The 17,657-nt window shown below is 46.0% G+C and overlaps 2 protein-coding genes across 2 annotated transcripts; one reads left to right on the plus strand and one right to left on the minus strand.

Moving 5' to 3' along the window:
- Positions 1 to 1,110: 1,110 nt before the first annotated feature.
- On the plus strand, positions 1,111 to 5,125 carry LOC144486999 (uncharacterized). The gene is made up of 2 exons (XM_078205041.1): positions 1,111 to 1,382; positions 1,804 to 5,125. The coding sequence occupies exon 2, from the start codon at positions 2,163 to 2,165 to the stop codon at positions 3,000 to 3,002; it is 840 nt and encodes a 279-aa protein (XP_078061167.1). The 5' UTR covers positions 1,111 to 1,382; positions 1,804 to 2,162; the 3' UTR covers positions 3,003 to 5,125.
- LOC144487009 (uncharacterized) lies at positions 4,936 to 15,355 on the minus strand. The gene is made up of 3 exons (XM_078205055.1): positions 15,176 to 15,355; positions 9,998 to 10,906; positions 4,936 to 4,962 (listed from the first exon to the last, which is right to left on the minus strand). The coding sequence occupies exons 1-3, from the start codon at positions 15,353 to 15,355 to the stop codon at positions 4,936 to 4,938; spliced, it is 1,116 nt and encodes a 371-aa protein (XP_078061181.1).
- Positions 15,356 to 17,657: the final 2,302 nt, after the last annotated feature.

Consider the following 17,657-nt stretch of genomic DNA (forward strand, 5'->3'; position numbering starts at 1 on the left):
GATGTTTAGTTTGAAATTTCTGTCTGTAAATCCTCACCTCCTGATATCTATGAAAGGAATTTACAACAGACATCACTGTCAGTACAGGATAGAAATTCAGAACAGACAATTCTAATTTCTATGGAACATTCTTTCCTCTCTCATTCCCCAAAATCTGTCAATCTCCATCCCACACACTCTCCCACAATTCTCACTCTGCTCTCCTGAGTATACAACCTCCCAAGTCTATTGAAGGTGCTGATTCAGGCTGATTAACGGATCCATGCTGACCACTTTCTGTATTGGACACAGAGATCTGAAAATCTACGTGTAACGACTGGCCTACACACTAGAAATTAAAATCTGAGCCATATGTGGGACCAGATAACTGGATTGGGAGAAAGAGAAGGTTGTGGGGAAGAATATTATTTTGGTGCAGAAAGGTCATTACCTGGAAGCCACTGCCTCAGAGGGTTGTGGAAGTGCAAATGATCCATGATTAATCTTCAAGCTGACAGCCACGTTAAAGTTTTACATTTGGACATAAATGAGCAGACTGATGATGTGTGTAATGCACTGTATTACCTGGTTACAGATACATGAAGAATGTGAGGCGGATTTTTATTTAGACAGCGAGTGGTGACCTGGAAGTTAAAAATTCAACAAGTCCCCAATTTCCCCCAGAATGCAAAAGAAACACAAAAGCAAAGAAAGTGTTTTACTCACAGATGTTGGCCTCTTTTAGGTCAAAAGGAGTTCACAAACTATTTTTCAAATTGACATCGAGCCAGCCAGGAGTCGAACCTGGAATCTTCTAATCCGTAATCAGACGTGTTATCCATTGCGCCACTGGCCCACACTCTCACAGATGCTAGAGACAGAAGGAAGTTTGTGTCTGTCTGAAGCTCAATCTTCATTCAGAGAGAGAAGCAGCAGCTTTGCTGGGCAGGAATGAGCAGCTGAACAAGCTCATTGTCCACTTCCGCATTCAGACAATGGGGGAGCTCTGATTGGCTGGAGGACCAGACTCCTTCCGGTCCTCCAGAGTTCCCATTGGTCAACACCTCAGAATGACGGTCAGTGGGTGGGCACTCCACCGCACATGCGCAGCTTCCCCTCTCCCTTGGACCTGCGCAGCCCCGGGCCTTGGGGGAGTGGACAGATTCAATCTTCCTCCTCTCTCCAACAGTGTTGTTGTGTGTGTTAGCAGCATTGAATTTGCTGCTGCAAATCATCAACATTTCTTTGCATGTGAAAGCACTGGTTGAAAGAACTGAGCAGTTTTCTCTGCCCTGTGCATTGGTGGTTCAGTGGTAGAATTCTCGCCTGCCAGACGGGAGGCCTGGGTTCGATTCCTGGGCAATGCAAAGCCACTTCTTTTACCTTAAAAGAGGCCCACATCTGTGAGTAAAACACTTTCTTTTCTCCCCCTTTCCATTTATTTTCTCATTCTGGGGAAAATTGGGGACTTGCAGCAACTGAAGGGAAAGGAAGTGAATCCAGTCGGTATGTTCCACACATTGTTAGTCCAGTCAGATAGACATTTATCTGTCTGTCCACCTGCATGGAGATTTCCAGCTCCCTGTGTCCAGGACAGGAAGCCGTGAGCATGGATCTGTCAATCAGCCTCAATCAGCACCTTCAGGAGAATTGGTAGGGTGAATATTAGATACAGCAGAGTGAGAATGGAGGGAGAGTGTGTGGGATGGAGATTTACAGCTTTTGGGGAATGAGAGAGGAAAGAATGTTCCATAGAAACTGGAATAGTCTGTTCTGAATTTCTATCCTGTGCTGACATTGATGAATTTTTCAAACTCGTTTCAGGATATGAGGAGGTGAGGATTGACAGACCAAAATCTTGAAACAAACATCACATCAGCATCCGACACCCTCACTCAATTCATCCGGACCTGAATATTATCGGCCTTTGAATCTAGAAGGAGAAATGTTTCTCTGTTCTGTCTGCATCAACGGGCCTTTAATATCAATGTGACTGGAAAAGCACCAAGGCACAGATACACCCGAGTGAGAGTGTTCCAGTGAACTGAGTGTGGAAAGAGCTTTAACCAGTTACACAGCCTGAAAATACATCGCAGCATTCACAGCAGGGAGAGACTGTACCCACATTCTGTGTGAGATTTAACTGATTGTTTAACCTGGAGAGTCACAAGGACACCCACACCATGGAGAAACCGTGGAAATGTGGGGAATGTGGAAAAAGATACAGAGCTCCTTGTAAATTGGAAATTCATCGACGTATTCACACCGGGGAGAGGCCATTCATCTGCTCTGTGTGTGGGCAGAGATTCACTCGGTTATATCATCTGCAGCGACATCGGCTGGTTCACACTGGAGAAAGAGCGTTCATCTGCTTTGAGTGTGGGAACGGATTCGCTCATTTACCCGATCTGCAGAAACACCAGCGCGTTCACACTGGAGAGAGACCATTCACCTGCTTGGTGTGTGGGAAAGGATTTATGCAGTTATCCAATCTGTCAAAACACAAAGTCACTCACAGCAATGAGAAACCCTTTAAATGCTCTGACTGTGGGAGTGGTTTCAAAAGCTCTCGGGAACTGATGATTCACCAGCGCATTCACACTGGGGAGAGACCGTTCAGCTGCTCTCACTGCTCAAAGAGATTTAGAACATCCCACCTGCGGATACACCAGCGAATTCACACTGGGGAGAGACCGTTCACCTGCTCTGTGTGTGGGAAGGGATTCACTCAGTCATCCAGCCTGCTGAACCACAATCTCACTCACACCAATGAGAGACCCTTTAAATGTTCTGACTGTGGAAGTGGTTTCAAAAGCTCTCGGGAACTGATGATTCACCAGCGCATTCACACTGAGGAGAGGCCGTTCAGCTGCTCTCACTGCACAAAGAGATTTAGAACATCATCCCACCTGCGGCAACACCAGCGAGTTCACACTGGGGAGAGACCGTTCACTTGCTGTGCGTGTGGGAAGGGATTCACTCAGTCATCCAGCCTGCGGACACACCAGCAAGTTCACAAGTGATGACGGGTTGGGTTCTGCTGTTATTCCTGCCATTAATCACATCCAGGAGTGAACCATGTTTATTCTTATAGTTGGTCAAGTGGAAGGGTAGGAGAGATTCTTTCTGCTGGACTGGCCGATCGCACGACTTTGCTTCCAGTGGGGCTAATGCTCTTTGAGACTGGGAGAGCACATTGCCACTGAAATGATCCACAAAAGCTGATAAAGGACATTTATTTTATCCTGGATAGTAAATAGTGTTTTTCCTACCACTACAGGTAGATCTGAAATAAATACAGAAAGGACTGGAAAAATGCAGCAGGTCTGGCAGCATCTCTGGAGAGAGAAACAGAGTTAACATTTCACACTGCTGGATTGGGAATTGATCTAGTAAACCTCCTCTGAACTGCTTCCATGGTATTTATAAAATGGGGCAGCACGGTGGCACAGTGGTTAGCACTGCTGCCTCACAGCGCCAGGGACCCAGGTTCAATTCCTGGGTCCCTCGTCCGATTCACTGTCTGTGTGTTGTTTGGACATTCTCCCTGTGTCTGTGTGGGTTTCCTGCGGGTGCTCCATTTTGCTCCCACAGTCCAAAGATGTGCGGATTAGGTTGATTGGCTATGCTAAATTGACCCTTGTGTGAGGGGGATTAGCAGGGTAAATGTGTGGGGTTATGGGAATAGGGTCTGGGTGGGATGCTGTTTGGTACAGACTCAATGGGCAGAATGGCCTCTGTCTGTACTGCAGGGATCCTACGATCCTTTGTTTAATTGGAGACAAAACTGCACCCAGTGTTCAAGATGCAGTTTCAGTAACGCCCTGTATAACTGAAGCAGAATATCTACTTCTCTGTTCAATTTCTCTCGTAATAAAGGATAGCATTCCATTTGTGAGAACTTTGATTTATTTGAACTAAGATTTATGGGGTTCTCTTGTTTACAATAACTCCATAACTGTCAATCACACCAGGTTCCAGTGACTTAACCATGTGGCTCGAAAGAATACTTTAAACGGTGAATTCAGGAAGTTTATTAACCATTAAAAATGTAACAAGAAAGATAAAAAAGGAAAGTATCGATTAACAGTGAAAGGAGAAAGTTTAGCTTTAACAATTGAACATATGAACTTATGAAAGGTTATGGGGAGAAGGCAGGAACATGGGGATGAGGAGCATATCAGCCTTGATCGAATGATGGACCAGACTCAATGGGCTGAATGGTCTAATTCTGCTCCTATATGTTATGAACAGACTTCTCTCTATCCTTCTCAGACCAGGACATGAAGTGATGGCTCCGAAAACATGGATAACTTGTAAAATCAACAGCTCCCAACACCTCTCTGTAGGGCACAGTGGTTAGCACTGCTGCCTCACAGTGCCAGGGCCTGGGTTTGACTCCCAGCTTGGGTCACTGTCTGCAGAGTCTGCATATTGTCCCCGTATCTGGGTGGGTTTCCTCCGGGTGCTCCGGTTTCCTCCCAAAGTCCGAAAGACGTGCTGGTTAGGTGCATTGGCCATGCTAAATTCTCCCTCAGTGTACCCGAACAGGCGCCCGAGTGTGGCAACTCGGGGATTTTCACAGTAACTTCATTGCAATGTTAATGTAAGTCAACTTGTGACACTAATAAATGAAGTTCCTGGGAAAGTCCCCCAGTCACCGCACTCTGGCATCTGTTCGGGTAACACTGAGGGAGAATTTAGCATGGTCAATGCACCTAACCAGCACATCTTTCGGACTGTGGGAGGAAACCCGAGCTCCCGGAAGAAAACCAGGCAGACACGGGAACAACATGCAAAGTCCACAGAGTCTCCCAAGCCGGGAATCAAACCCAGGTCCCTGGCGCTGAGGCAGCAGTGCTAACCAGTGTGCCACCAGGCCACCCTAACAAGTATTGTTATGTTTTTTCTATTCTGTTGGCCTCAGAAGGCAATATCTTATAATTCCCACACATTTTAACCATTCTTTATATCTTTATAATTCTAAACGTCATAAACGTTTGTGTTCAAATTTACATTTCCAGCCTAACATCTGTATTAATGAATCATTTATTCTTTAATTGTCTCTCAATTCAGGCTGTCCATTTAACTAATCTCCTGCTTTACAATTGTGGGAACTTCAGTCCACAAATAAGGTAGTAGAATGCATTGTTAAAAGCAGGATGTTCTTTATATAAATAAATAACAAACTTTAAAAAACAGTGGCAAACAAAAGGAAACAGGAGCATTGGAACCAGCCTGGACTTGCAGACTGAAAGCCCAGACGTGCTCAGAAGGGAGAGAGGTTGAGAAGAACACTCTGTAACACTTCTCCTCCCCTTAACTTTCAATCCCCCATCAGGACAGAAATACAACAAAGTAATGTCTTTCACAATACGGAAGTCTGTCAGGAGCTTTGTGGTTGCATTGCGACCTGTACAATACCACTGGTAAATCTTGTAATGGTGGATCTGGAATGGGAGATGAAGAGGTAGTTTGAGAATCTGTACATGAACATTCCTCTTCCACTCCCACAGCAGAGTCAACTGGCAAAGCTGGAAACACAGGAACCACTTCCTGGTGAACATCCACAGCAGCATGACCCTCTGCCATGTTCTCAGTAATGGTTGCTGACTCTGAAACTGTTCCTGACTCAGGGTCACACCGCAAGTGAATATGGTCTTGGTGTCTGCGAACAACTCTTCCATTTTACAGTCTCACCACCCAAGATACTGGACCACTTTGGTTTAAAAGTATTCCCGGTAACCACCTTTGGTTACTCCCAAAGTTTCTGATGTAAACCTGATCACCCGGTTTGAACTGCCTCTCTTTGGCGCGGTAGTCATGTCCCTCCTTCTGCTTCTCTTGTCTCCTGCTCACTTTTGCTCTGTGATCTGGATGAAGCAGATCCAGATGAGACTTCAACCTTCTACCTAAAAATTCCACAGGAGAGAGTCCGGTTGTGGATTGTGGTGTGATGCGAAACTGGAACAAAAATCTTGAGAGCTTGTTCTTAAAGTATCGCCTGCCATTCTCTTCAATCCCTCCTTCAAAGTTTGAACAGCTCTTTCTGTGAGACCATTTGTACAGTAAGTAGTTTAACAACACCAGGTTAAAGTCCAGCAGGTTTATTTGTTAGCAAATGCCACGAGCTAACAAATGCATTTGCTAACAAATAAACCTGTTGGACTTTAACCTGGTGTTGTTAAACTTCTTACTGTGTTTACCCCAACGCCGGCATCTCCACATCATGAAGACCATTTGTAGCCAGATGAAACGATGCAGTACACACATGGCGTAGACCATTCCTTTACAGGAATTCCTGAAACACCTCACTTGTAAACAGAGTGTTGTTATCGGAAACAAGCCAATCTGGTAACCCAGGGCTTGTGAAAATTTGTCAGAGCTTCTCTATTGTCACAGGAGCTGGAATATTACTCATGATCTGTGCTTCCAACCATTTTGAATGCACCATTTACAACGACCAAACACATGTGATTCATGAAAGGCCCCCCAAAGGCCACATTTAGTCTGGACCACGGCCTATCAGGCCACTCCCAAGGATGAAGTGGTAACGTACCCAGTGTGTTGTGCCTGATTCAATTGACAAACAGTTTATTGAGTTACGCCGGTGGGGAGAAGCCACAGGGGCTGACCATGTGTAACTCCACCCAACAAAGAATATCATCAATTCTTATCCAGTTACTCAGCCCATCCCGGCTGGACACAATCCAATCAGAATGGTTATAGATTACATACATTATAGGTTCAATAAAATTAGTATCTGGGCATTATGGGGCTTTGTGATCATCTCATGGACAGGTGCCCCCATCATGATGCTTTCCAGACCCCCCCTTCGGGGGGGGGTCTTTCTTGGGTTTTCTTTGTACATAGACTCCCTTAGTTAGAAATGGGGTGGATTAAAAGTTCTCAAATGGACGCAGCATCCTTCCTTTGTTTTAATCGAATGACCACATGGTCTGGGAATCATTTCTATTTCATGCTCTCTCTTTTTAAACTCTTTTCTTCAGTATCCAATTCCAGAATTTTCCTTTTCATTGTGTTATTTGCGTCAGGAATAAATCTATGGACCTGACAGGAAGTTTAACCCAAGATCAATCCAACACAGGATTGGTCAGAATCATTTCACGTGTCAAATTTTAAATAACCATTACAAATTAAAACTCTCATTCTCACATGGGTGAATTGTATCCGGATTAAAATTCCCACATGTTGAGTAAAATATCCTGGAATCCTGTCTCTGGCCAGTAAATATGGCTCCAGGTTCATAACTTCTGAACAAAAAAAGTTTGATTGATCACACTTCCTTTTTTAAAAATCTGTTTGATTTAAATACCAGACAGAAAACCTCAAAGCTTGAAGCATTCATCCCACAAATATCATCCACACACAAACAGAGAAACTTAGCATGTGCTTTACAACAACAATAACCAAAATTAATTACTGAAGTGTTCTTGTGATTCTGTTTTTAAACTTCCAAAAATGCCTTTAATTAAAGACTCAAGGTGAGGTTAATTCCCCAGAAAGATAAACCTTAACAAATGTAGCCCAAAACAATGATAAAACATATCTACAAACATCCACAGAAAACAAACAAAACACACAGATTCTCACAGCTCGTAAATTTCAAACAATGAATCTTCAGCATTCTCTCTCGCAGCTGTAGCTTCTTAAAGCGACAGAGCACTACAAGCTCACAACTCCTTGATTAAAATAAGATACAAGATCCTTCATTATAATTGAACCTTTTTAAAGCCAACCGACAAGGACTGATTTTAGAGGCAACATCTTTGTTGATTTAAAATCCCAAACACGTTATAGCCAAACACCGGCAAAATCTTTGTTCTTTATCTGGGGATAAAATTCTCAGTTATTCCAAATTTCTCCAGGCGATGCTTAATATTTCCGCATTTAACTTATTCCCAGAAATCCTCAGTTATAAACTAAAATAGACACGTGTTTCCGGGCAGTCACAGGAATGTGGTCAAGATAGTCCAGTCCCACAATGCCTCACATTCAATCTGCAGTCCTTCAATTATAACAGAATATGTGGCTGTATGTAGCTGCCTCGGCCATGGTCAACCCCAACACTGCCTTCCTGAACTGCTGCAATGCCTGAGGTGTAAGTACACCCACAGTGCTGTTAGGGAGCGATTTCCAGCTACACATTCCAGACTTTCACTAGCCTGCAGGTGGATATCAGATTGATATATTCCATTCAACCACACCCAAGGTGAGTTATTCCAATTCCGTTATTGTCCAGGACAATATATTCACAATATCTTTAAAACAGAAATTAAACATTCCCATTTGATTTCAGGTATTAACATATTCTGTTAGTTTGTTCTTTATTGTCAATGTCAGACTGGGGTTGTTTTCCTTGGAGCAAAGGAGGTTGAGGGGAGATTTGATAGAGGTGGACAAGATTCTGAGAGGTTTAGATAAGGTGGACAAAGAAAAGCTGTTCCCAATAGCTGAAGGGACAAGACGAGGGGGACACAGATTTCTTGTTTTGGGTCAGAGATGCAAGAGGGGGAGTGGGGGGGGGGGGGGGGGTGGAGGGGGGGAGTGGGGGGCGGGGGGGCAATGTGAGGAAGAATATTCTGATGCAGTGAATGGTAATGACCTGAAACTCACTGCCTACGAGGGTGGAGGAAGTGGAGACAATGAACAATTACAAAGGAAATTGGATGGGCATTTGGGATGTTCCAAACAGAACGAAGAACAAAGAAAATTACAGCACAGAAACAAGCCCTTTGGCCCTCCAAGCCTGCAGCAACCATTCTGCCCGTCTGAACTAAAACCCCCTACCTTTCCGGGGACCATATCCCTCTATTCCTATGCTATTCATATATTTGTCAAGACACATCTTAAAGTCACTATCGTATCTGCTTCCACTACCTTCCCCGGCAATGAGTTCCAGGCACCCACCACCCTCTGTGTAAAAAACCTGCCTTGTACATCTCCTTTAAACCTTGCCCCTCGCACCTTAAACCTGTGTCCCCTAGTAACTGACTCTTCCACCCTGGGAAAAAGCTTCTGAATATCCACTCTGTATTGTAGACTTCTATCAGGTCTCCCCTCAACCTCCGTCATTCCAGTGAGAACAAACCAAGTTCCTCCAACCTCTCCTCATAGCTAATGCCCTCCACACCAGGCAACATCCTGATAAATATTTTCCGTACCCTCTCCAAAGCCTCCACATCCTTCTGGTAGTGTGGTGACCAGAACTGAACACTAGATTCCAAGTGCGGTCTAACTAAGTTTCTATAAAGCTGCAACATGACTTACCAATTTTTAAACTCAATGCCCCGGCCGATAAAGGCAAGCATGCCGTATGCCTTCTTGACTATCTTCTCCACCTGCGTTGCCACTTTCAATGACCTGTGTACCTGGACACCCAGATCCCTCTGCCTATGAATACTCTTAAGGGTTCTGCCATTTGCTGTATATTTCCCACCTGTATTTGACCTTCCAAAATTCATTACCTCACATTTGTCCGGATTAAACTTCATCTGCCATCTCTCTGCCCAAGTCTCCAACTGATCTATATCCTGCTGTATCCTCTGCCGGTCCCCATTGCTATCCGCAATTCTACCAACCTTTGTGTCGTCCACAAACTTACCAATCAAACCAGTTACATTTTCCTCCAAATCATTTATATATATTACAAACAGCAAAAGTCCCAGCACTGATCCCTGAGGAACGTCACTTGTCACAGCCCTCCATTCAGAAATGTACCTTTGCACTGCCAACCTCTGTTTTCTTCTGACTAAATATCTCTGAACTTCCTAACACCCTGTCACTCTGTGATCCTTGTGACATTTGAAACCAGGTATTCACAAAAAGACTGAAAAAGCATCAGCCCACTGGAGGCTGAGACTGGCCAGTCCAGCAGAAAGAAACCCTCTGACCCTTCCCATTGACCAACTGTGAGAATGAACAAAATGCAGTCCTGGATGGAATTGAGAGCAGAAACAATAACAGCAGAATCCAACTCCTGTCATCACTCATGAACTTGCTGATGTCTCAGCAGCCGGGATGAAACTCTGAATCCCTTCCCACACACAGAGCCGGTGAACGGCCTCTCCCCAGTGTGAACTCGCTGGTGTGCCTGCAGGTGGAATAACCGAGTGAATCCCTTCCCACACTGAGAGCAGGTGAATGGCCTCTCCCCAGTGTGAACTTGCTGGTGTCTCTGCAGGTGGGATAACTGAGTGAATCCCTTCCCACACTGAGAGCAGGTGAATGGCCTCTCCCCAGTGTGAAGTCGCTGGTGAGCCCGCAAATTGGATAACTGAGTGAATCCCTTCCCACACTGAGAGCAGGTGAATGGTCTCTCCCCAGTGTGAACTCGCTGGTGTGCCTGCAGGTGGGATGACTGAGTGAATCCCTTCCCACACTGAGAGCAGGTGAAGGGCCTCTCCCCAGTGTGAACTCGCTGGTGTGCCCACAGCTCGGATGACTGGGTGAATCCCTTTCCACACTGAGAGCAGGTGAATGGCCTCTCCCCAGTGTGAAGTCGCTGGTGAGCCCGCAAATTGGATAACTGAGTGAATCCCTTCCCACACTGAGAGCAGGTGAAGGGCCTTTCCCCAGTGTGAACTCGCTGGTGTGTCCGCAGGGTGGATAAACAAGTGAATCCCTCCCCACACTGAGAGCAGGTGAATGGCCTCTCCCCAGTGTGAACTCGCTCGTGTGTCCGCAGGGTAGATAACTGAATGAATCCCTTCCCACACTGAGAGCAAGTGAATGGCCTCACCCCAGTGTGAACTCGCTGGTGTGTCTGCAGGTGGGATGACTGCGTGAATCCCTTCCCACATTCAGAGCAGGTGAATGGCCTCTCCCCAGTGTGAACTCGCTCGTGTGTCCGCAGGCTGGATAACTGAATGAATCCCTTCTCACACTGAGAGCAGGTGAATGGTCTCTCCCCAGTGTGGCTGCGCCGATGAACTTCCAGCAGGGATGGGTATCTGTATCCCTTCCCACAGTCTGCACATTTCCACGGTTTCTCCATGGTGCAGGTGTCCTTACCTCTCTCTTGGGTGGACAATTAGTTGAAACTTTGTCCACACACAGAACAAGATTACAGTCTCTCCCCGCTGTGAATGGTGTGATATTTATTCAGACTGTGTAACTGGTTAAAGCTCTTTAGTCAGTGCATTGGAACACACTCACTCGAGTGTAGCAGTGTGTTGATGCTTTTCCACTCACACTGACATTTCAAATCTTTTCAAATCGACAGACTGAACAATCATTTCTCCTTCTGGATTCAAAGTCCGATGATATTGAGGTCCCAAGGAATAAGACTCTGTCAGATCGAGACGTGACGTTTGAGATTTCAGCCTGTGATTCCTCTTTCAATATCCTGTAAAATGAGTTTCCAAAAGTCATCAGTGTCAGTACAGGATAGAAATTCAGAACAGACAATTTCTATGGAACATTCTTTCCTCTCTCATTCCCCAGAAGCTGTAAATCTCCATTCCACACACTCTCTCCCCATTCTCAGCAGGTCTGGCAGCATCTGTATGGAGAGAAAAGAACTGATGTTTCAGAGCTTTGACAAAGGGTCTCCAGACAAGAAACATCAGCTCTTTTCTCTCCTTACAGATGCTGCCAGACCTGCTGAGATTTTCCAGCATTTTCTCTCTTGGTTTCAGATTCCAGCATCCGCAGTAATTTGCTTTTATAAGGCTGCAGATACCTCCTCCCAAGTAACATGCGTGTGCCCAAGACATCACCACTTGTTTCCCTTATTTCTTTCGCACCCATGGTGCTCTCCGTAGTAAACACAGAGGAGAAGTATTCATTAAAAATCTCACCCATCTCCTGTGGCTCCACACACAGATGGCCATACTGATTTTTAAGGGGATCTATTCTCTCTCTGGCCACCCTTTTACTCTTAATATAGTGATAGAACCTCTTGGAATTTTCTTTAATCTTACCTGCCAGATCCATATCATACCCTCTTTTTGTCCTTCTCATTTCCCTCTTCAGTATTTTCTTACACTTTTTATAGTCAGAGTGATTCACTTGTCCCCGATTGCCTAAACCCAATGTATGCTTCCTTCTTTTACCTGACCAGAGCCTCAATGTCCCTTGTCTGCCAGAGATCCCTAAATTTACCAGTCTTTCCCTGCATCTTAACAGGAATATACTGCCCCTGGACTCTTGATATCACACTTTTAAAACCTCCCATTTGCCAGTCATTCCTTTCCCTTCAAACAAACTCACGTAATCGACATCTGCTAGATCCTGCCTAATGCCCACAAAAGTGGCCCTGCTCCAGTTTAGGGCCTTGACCTGTGGACCTGTCCTATTTTTTTCCAGAACTATTTTGAAACTATTGGTGCTCCCAATAGTGCTCCCTGACTGACACTTCAGTCACTTGCTCCACCTCATTTCTTAACTGTCTAATAGAAAGTGAGTCCAGGAATTGATGATGAAAAATAAGGAGCTGGGAGATGAATTGAACAAGTATTTTGCCTCGGTGTTCACAATAGAGGATACAGTTAAAACTCAGAAACAGCTGGAAATCAGAAAACAGAAGTGTGGGATGAACTCTGAAAAAGGACAATTCCCAGGGAAGTGGTCCTCAGCAAACTGTTGGAGCTGTGGGCTGATGAGTCCTCGGGTCCTGCTGGGCTTCATTCTCGGGTCTTGACAGAATGAGATAGTTGATGTGTTGTTCAATTTTCTATAATTCCTCATCGGGAATTGGATAAAGGGAAACCGGTGGATGCGTTGTACTTAGATTTCCAGAAGACATTTGATGAGGTGCCGCATCAAAGGTTATTGCAGCAAATAAAAATTCATGCTGCGGGGATGACATATTGGCGTGGATAGAAGATTGGCTAACAGCAAACAGTGGGCAGAAATGGATCATTTTCTGGTTGAAGAGAGAGAGAAACCTGGGCCAACCTTTCCAGAGTCTGCAGCTCCCTGGATTCACTTCCTTTGCCTTCAGTTGCTGCAAGTCCCCAATTTCCCCCAGAATGAGAAAAGAAATGGAAAGGATGAGAAAAGAAAGTGTTTTACTCACAGATGTTGGAGACAGGGGGAAGTTTGAGTCTGTCTGAAGATCAATCTTCATTCACACAAAGCCCACGCTCTGATTGGCTGGAAGACCAGAGTCCTCCCAGTCCTTCAACTCTTCCCATTGGTCAACACCTCAGCATGAAGATCAGAGGGTGGGTTCTCCCCCGCACATGTGCAGCTTCCCCTCTCCCTCGCACATTTGCAGTCCCAGGCGGGGGGGGGGGGGGTGCGATCACCGAGCGGCTTCTCGCTCTGGCCGGAGCCGGCAGCCAGTTGTCTGGAAACCGTGGCTGGAAGAGGTGTAGGGGGAGGGGAACAATGGGTGGGGGCGGGGCTCCCGGGTCCGCGCGCCCGGGCCTGCGCAATGGAACCCGGAGATGTCACCCGGAGCAGAGAGATTTCTATTGGCTGATTCAGGCAGGGCTCTATCGTGACGTCACAATGCAGAAGTTGTCCAATGAGCTTCAGAGTGAAACTTCCTCCTCTGGGCAACATCTGGGAGGAAATCAATGTTTCCCCCTTTCCATTTCTTTCCTCATTCTGGGGGAAATTGGGGACTTGCAGCAACTGAAGGGAATGAAGTGAATTCGGTCTGTATATTCCACACATTTTTACTCCAGTAATGTAGACATTTATCTGTCTGGCAGCCTGCATGGAAATTTCCAGCTCTCTCTGTGTCCAGGACAGGAAGCAGTGAGCATGGATCTGTCAATCAGCCTCAATCAGCACCTTCAGGAGAATTGGGATGGTGAATATTAGATACAGCAGAGTGAGAATGGAGGGAGAGTGTGTGGGATGGAGATTTACAGCTTTGAGGAATGAGAGAGAAAAGAATGTTCCATAGAAATTAGAATTGTCTGTTCTGAATTTCTATCCTGTGCTGACACTGATGACTTTTGTAAATTCCTTTTGCAGGATATCAGAAAATTTAAAGACGAATATGAAACCAAACTTCACATCAAAATCTAACATAGTCACTCAGTTCATTGGGATCTGAATATCATCGACTTTTGAATCTAGAATGGAAATGTTTCTCTGCTCTGTCTGCTTCGGGAGATTTTAAACAGTGTGACTGGAAAAGCACCGAGACACACACACTGAAACATGCACACACCCGAGTGACTGTGGAAAGAACTTTAACCAGTTAAACAGCCTGAAAATACATTGCAGCAGAGAGACCGCACCCATGTTATGTTGTAACTGAACTGATTGTCAAGCCTGGAGAGTCGCAAGGACACCCGCACCATGGAGAAATTGTGTAAATGTGGGGACTGTGGGAAAGGATTCAGGTTCCCATCTGCACTGGAAACTCATCGGCGCAGTCACACTGGAGAGAGACCATTCACCTGCTGTGTGTGTGGGAAGGGATTCACTCAGTTATCCCATTTACAAACACACCAGGGAGTTCACACTGGGGAGAGACCGTTCACCTGCTCTGTGTGTGGGAAAGGATTCTCTCGGTTAAACAATCTGCTAACCCACCAGCGCATTCACACCGGGGAGAGGCCGTTCACCTGCTCTGTGTGTGGGAAAGAGTTCACTCGGTTGAACAATCTGTTGACACACCAATGGGTTCACACAGAGAGAGACCGTACACCTGCTCTGTGTGTGGGAAGGGATTCACTCAGTTGCCCAACCTGTTGAGCCACAAGGTCACTCACACCCAGGAGAGACCCTTTAAATGCTCTGACTGTGGGAGTGGCTTCAAAAGCTCTCGGGAACTGATGGTCCACCAACCCATTCACACTGACGAGAGACCGTTTAGCTGCTCTCACTGCTCAAAGAGGTTTAGGAGGTCATCCACATGGCGGAGACACCAGCGGGTTCACACCGGGGAGAGACGGTTCACCTGCTCTGTGTGTGGGAAGGGATTCAATCGGTCATCCAACCTGCAGAGACACCAACAAGTTCACAAGTGATTGCAGGGGTTGGATTCTTTCTCTCTCAATCTTTCTCTTCCCCCCCCCCCTGCTCTTTCCCAGCCCCCCGCCCCCACTCTTCCCCCCCCCTGCTCTTCCCCCCCCTGCTCTTCCCCCCCCCCCGCTCTTCCCCCCCCCCGCCCCCCTGCTCTTCCCCCCCCCCCCGCCCCCCTGCTCTTTCCCCCCACCTGCAGGGTGGATGAATCTCTGACTCCCTTCCCACACTGTGAGCAGGTGACTAGCCTCTCCTCAGTGTGAATTCGCTGGTGTCTCAGCAGATTCGATGAATGATTGGTTCCCTTCCCACAAGTGGAGCATATGAACGGTCTCTCCCCGGTGTGACTGCGTCGATGAGATTCCACCCCAGATGGGGCTCTGAATCCCTTCCCACAGTCTCCACATTTCCATGGTTTCTCCATGGTGTCTGAGTCCTTGTGTCTCTCCACAATCAGTGCACTGGAACACTCTGATACGGGTGTGTGAATCTCAGTGCTTTTCCAGTCAAAACCTCTCCTTCCAATATCCACTGAAAGGAGTTTACAAAAATCATCACTGTCAGCACATGATAGAAATTCAAAACAGACAATTGTAGTTTCTATGGAACATTCTTTAAATCTCCACCCACGCCCCTCACACATACACTCTCTCTCTCATTCCATTTAGCATTCTGCAGCATGGTGACACAGTGGTTAGCACTGCTGCCTCACAGTGCCAGGGACCCGGGCTCGATTTCCGGCTTGGGTCACTGTCTGTGTGGAGTTTGCACGTTCTCCCCGTGTCTGCGTGGGTTTCCTCCCTCATTCTGAAAGACGTGCTGGTTCGGTGCATCGACCCGGACAGGTGCCGGAGTGTGACAACTAGGAGAATTTCACACTAACTTCATTGCAGTGTTAATATAAGCCTTACTTGTGACTATTAAATAAACTTTAAACTTTAATATACACTACCCAATTCTCCTGAAGGTGCTAATTAATGCTGATCGACACTCACCATTTCATGTTCCTGACAGATCGTAAGAAATAGTTAGAAATTCAGCCCACCAAGCTGTTCAATTGAATTCTTTTTATTCATTTATGGGACATGGGTTGCTGGCTGGCCAGCATTTATTACCCATCCCTCGTTGCCATTGGAGGGCAGTTGAGAGTCAACCACATTGTTGTGGCTTTGGAGTCACATGTTGGCCAGGCCAAGTGTGAGGTATTGCACTTTGGAAGGACAAACCAAGGTAGAACATACAAGGTAAATGGTCGGCACTGAAGAGTGCAGTAGAACAGAGGGATCTGGGAATACAGATACATAATTTCCTAAAAGTGGCGTCACAGGTAGATAGGGTCATAAAGAGTGCTTTTGGTACATTGGCCTTTATAAATCAAAGTATCGAGTATGAGAGTTGGAGTGTTATGGTGAGGTTGTATAAGACATTGGTGAGGCCGAATTTAGAGTATTGTGTGCAGTTTTGGTCACCTAATTACAGGAAGGATATTAATAAAGTTGAAAGAGTGCAGAGAAGGTTTACAAGGATGTTGCCGGGACTTGAGAAACTGAGTTACAGAGAAAAGTTGAATAGGTTAGGACTTTATTCCCTGGAGCGTAGAAGAATGAGAGGAGATTTGATAGAGGTGTATAAGATTTTGATGGGTATAGATAGAGTGAATGCAAGCAGGCTTTTTCCAGCGAGGCCAGGGGAGAAAAAAACCAGAGGGCATGGGTTAAGGGCGAAAGGAGAAAAGTTTAAAGGGAATATTAGGGGGGGGCTTCTTCACGCAGAGAGTGATGGGAGTCTGGAATGAGCTGCCGGATAAAGTGGTGAATGCTTTTAACATTTAAGAAAAACTTGGACGGGTTCATGGATGAGAGGGGTGTGGAGGGATATGGTCCAAGTGCAGGTCAGTGGGACGAGGCAAAAAAATGGTTCAGCACAGCCAAGAAGGGGCAAAAGGCCTGTTTCTGTGCTTTAATGTTCTATGGTTCTATGGTCTGAAAACATGTACCAAACGACTCAAGAACAACTTCTTCCGACTGTCATGTTTGAATGGTCCTATCATATATTAAGCTGATCTTTCTCTTCACCCTACCTGTACCCGCACCCTATCCTTTCCTTCTCCCCATGTACTCCATGAAAGGTATGCTTTGTCCTAACTGTATGCTAACTGTCCTGGCTGGAGACAATACACATCTCTTTAACCTGTGCTTAACCCTTTCTCCACTCACATTATCTGTACCTTTAAAGACTTGATTACCTGTAAAGACTCGCATTCCAATCATTATTTTGTAAATTGAGTTTGTGTCTTTATATGCCCTGTTTGTGAACAGAACTCCCACTTACGTGATGAAGGAGCAGTGCTCCAAAACCTAGTGGCTTGTGCTACCAAATAAACCTGTTGGACTTTAACCTGGTGTTGTGAGACTTCTTACTGTGTTTACCCCAATCCAACACCGGCATCTCCACATCTTGGAAATATATCGCCGTTCCTTCGCAGTCGCTGGGTCAAAATGCTGGAATTTCCTCCCTACCAGCAGGGTGGATGTACTTGCACAACATGGACTGCAGTGGGTTCAGGTCCCATACATCACAAAGGTCGACACTCCTGCGCCCCCTACAAACATGGCGATCGCACCTGCACCCTGTTGCACATTGCCCCTCACAAAGATGCCGGCCGCACTTGCGCACTGATAGACATTGCCACCGACAGATTGACGGCCGTCAGCCCAGGCCCAACA

This window comes from Mustelus asterias, unplaced genomic scaffold, assembly GCF_964213995.1.
Source record: "Mustelus asterias unplaced genomic scaffold, sMusAst1.hap1.1 HAP1_SCAFFOLD_551, whole genome shotgun sequence".
NCBI classification, from domain to species: domain Eukaryota; kingdom Metazoa; phylum Chordata; class Chondrichthyes; order Carcharhiniformes; family Triakidae; genus Mustelus; species Mustelus asterias.

Bases quoted from the DNA above. Each gene is read 5' to 3' on its own strand.
- LOC144487009 (XM_078205055.1), bottom strand. From the start codon at position 15,355: ATGGAGAAACCATGGAAATGTGGAGACTGTGGGAAGGGATTCAGAGCC. The intron at 10,907-15,175 runs GTCACCTGCTCA...CACACTGGGGAG, and splicing joins TTCACACTGAGGAGAGGCTA to AGACCATTCACCTGCTCTCA. The intron at 4,963-9,997 runs GTTCATGAGTGA...TATGACGTTTAG, and splicing joins GGCTGCTGAGACATCAGCAA to AATTATAAAGATATAAAGAA.
- LOC144486999 (XM_078205041.1), top strand. From the start codon at position 2,163: ATGGAGAAACCGTGGAAATGTGGGGAATGTGGAAAAAGATACAGAGCT.